General features: G+C 38.1%; 1 protein-coding gene across 1 annotated transcript in view; it reads left to right on the top strand.

Annotated features, from left to right (window-relative positions):
- The window catches only part of RRP1B (ribosomal RNA processing 1B), a 30217-nt gene extending 28987 nt beyond the window's left edge, over window positions 1-1230 (top strand). Inside the window, exon 16 of the mRNA XM_019524768.1 lies at window positions 43-1230. Within this exon, the coding sequence (XP_019380313.1) occupies window positions 43-233 (191 nt within the window). The 3' untranslated portion in view covers window positions 234-1230. The remainder of the gene's footprint in view (window positions 1-42) is intronic.
- The last annotated feature ends 100 nt before the right edge of the window (window positions 1231-1330 follow it).

The following is a 1330-nucleotide window of genomic DNA, read 5'->3' as shown; positions in this document are numbered from 1 at the left end:
TTTTTTTTTTTTTTTTTTTTTTTTTTTTTTTTTATTTAACAGAATTTAAAAAGACAGACAAGAGTATCTTAGTGAGCCCAGAAGGACTTTCTCGGGTAGCTTTCAATCCTGAACAAAAGCCTCCTCATGGAGTACTGAAGTTGTCTGCAGGTACGCCGGTAGGAGTCCTTCAAACAAAGAAACAGCTTACAACATCAGTGAAGAAGAGACCAACAGCTATGGACTTCTTTTAAGCCAACTAGAAGTGGCCCACTTTTATACAGGACATTTCGCTAAATTAAAACTTTCTCGGGGGAGGGGTATTTTGTAACTTTTTTTATTAAGTTGTTGCAAATTGCATAGTAAAGGTTTTGATTACAGCCTGTGACACTGCAGCTTCTAAACACCTCTTCAGCTGTATCTTGAAATACTCGTGGCCCCTATTACAGAAAAGGAATGAAATGGGCTCCCTCTCCTCAGGTTTCCAAAGGGTGTGCTCTCTCGCCCGTGTTGTCAAGAGACGCTAGATAAAAATTAGGGTCATATTTTTTGAGTTAAAATGTGCGCTTCAAGCCATTTGACTGTCTATAACGCGTCAGGATTTGAAAAACAAATAAACAGAAGTTGTCTATTAATGTATTTAAAGACTCGCTCTTGTCTCTTGTCAGGCTGATTGATGGCATTCTGGCTTATCCTTATTCTTGCTAATGAGCTTTTCAATCAGCCTCTGAAAATAATGAAAACAGTATCTCACTTTAATGAACCACTGGATTCTCAGCAGCCTTACTCATGATAGAAATACAGTAGTTATTTAGGTGATCATCTTTATAAACAAATCTGTGGCACTGGGTGGCTGCCCAGCTGCTGATGCACACAACACATTACCTGTAACACAAGTGCCAAAGCTGACTATTACTTCACGATTGCTTGTGATGTTATCATTGGTTTCTCCACGTTGCCCCTTCTTTCTGCTGTACAACTGAAACAATACTATTGTATTTGAGAAGTCTTGTACATTTGAACTCCTCTTTCCCCAAGGACCTTACAAAGGTTTCAGAAAAAATCTTTGTCTTCTGCCCTGCCTATTGATGTCACTATTTGAACAGAGATCACACTTGCATTCAATTAAAGAAGTTCTTACCACATTAAAGTGAGCCTAGTACATCTTTATTTAGGATACACATCTCTCCAAAAGCCTTGGTGCCTTTCAAAACGGGGTAGAGCTTTACAGCCCAAGCCACTCATACCTTTTTTTTAAGGTAACACCAGAAAAATGTCTTCTCCAGGATTGCTTGTATCTGTGTGTTTTTATTCTACATGAAATATTCATGCAGAATATTCTTTAATTACT

The sequence above is a fragment of the Gavialis gangeticus genome, unplaced genomic scaffold (genome assembly GCF_001723915.1).
Source record: "Gavialis gangeticus isolate Ggan-Ray unplaced genomic scaffold, GavGan_comp1, whole genome shotgun sequence".
NCBI classification, from domain to species: domain Eukaryota; kingdom Metazoa; phylum Chordata; order Crocodylia; family Gavialidae; genus Gavialis; species Gavialis gangeticus.
The sequence above is the reverse complement of the archived record's forward strand: the minus strand, read 5'-3'. Positions and strand labels throughout refer to the sequence as shown.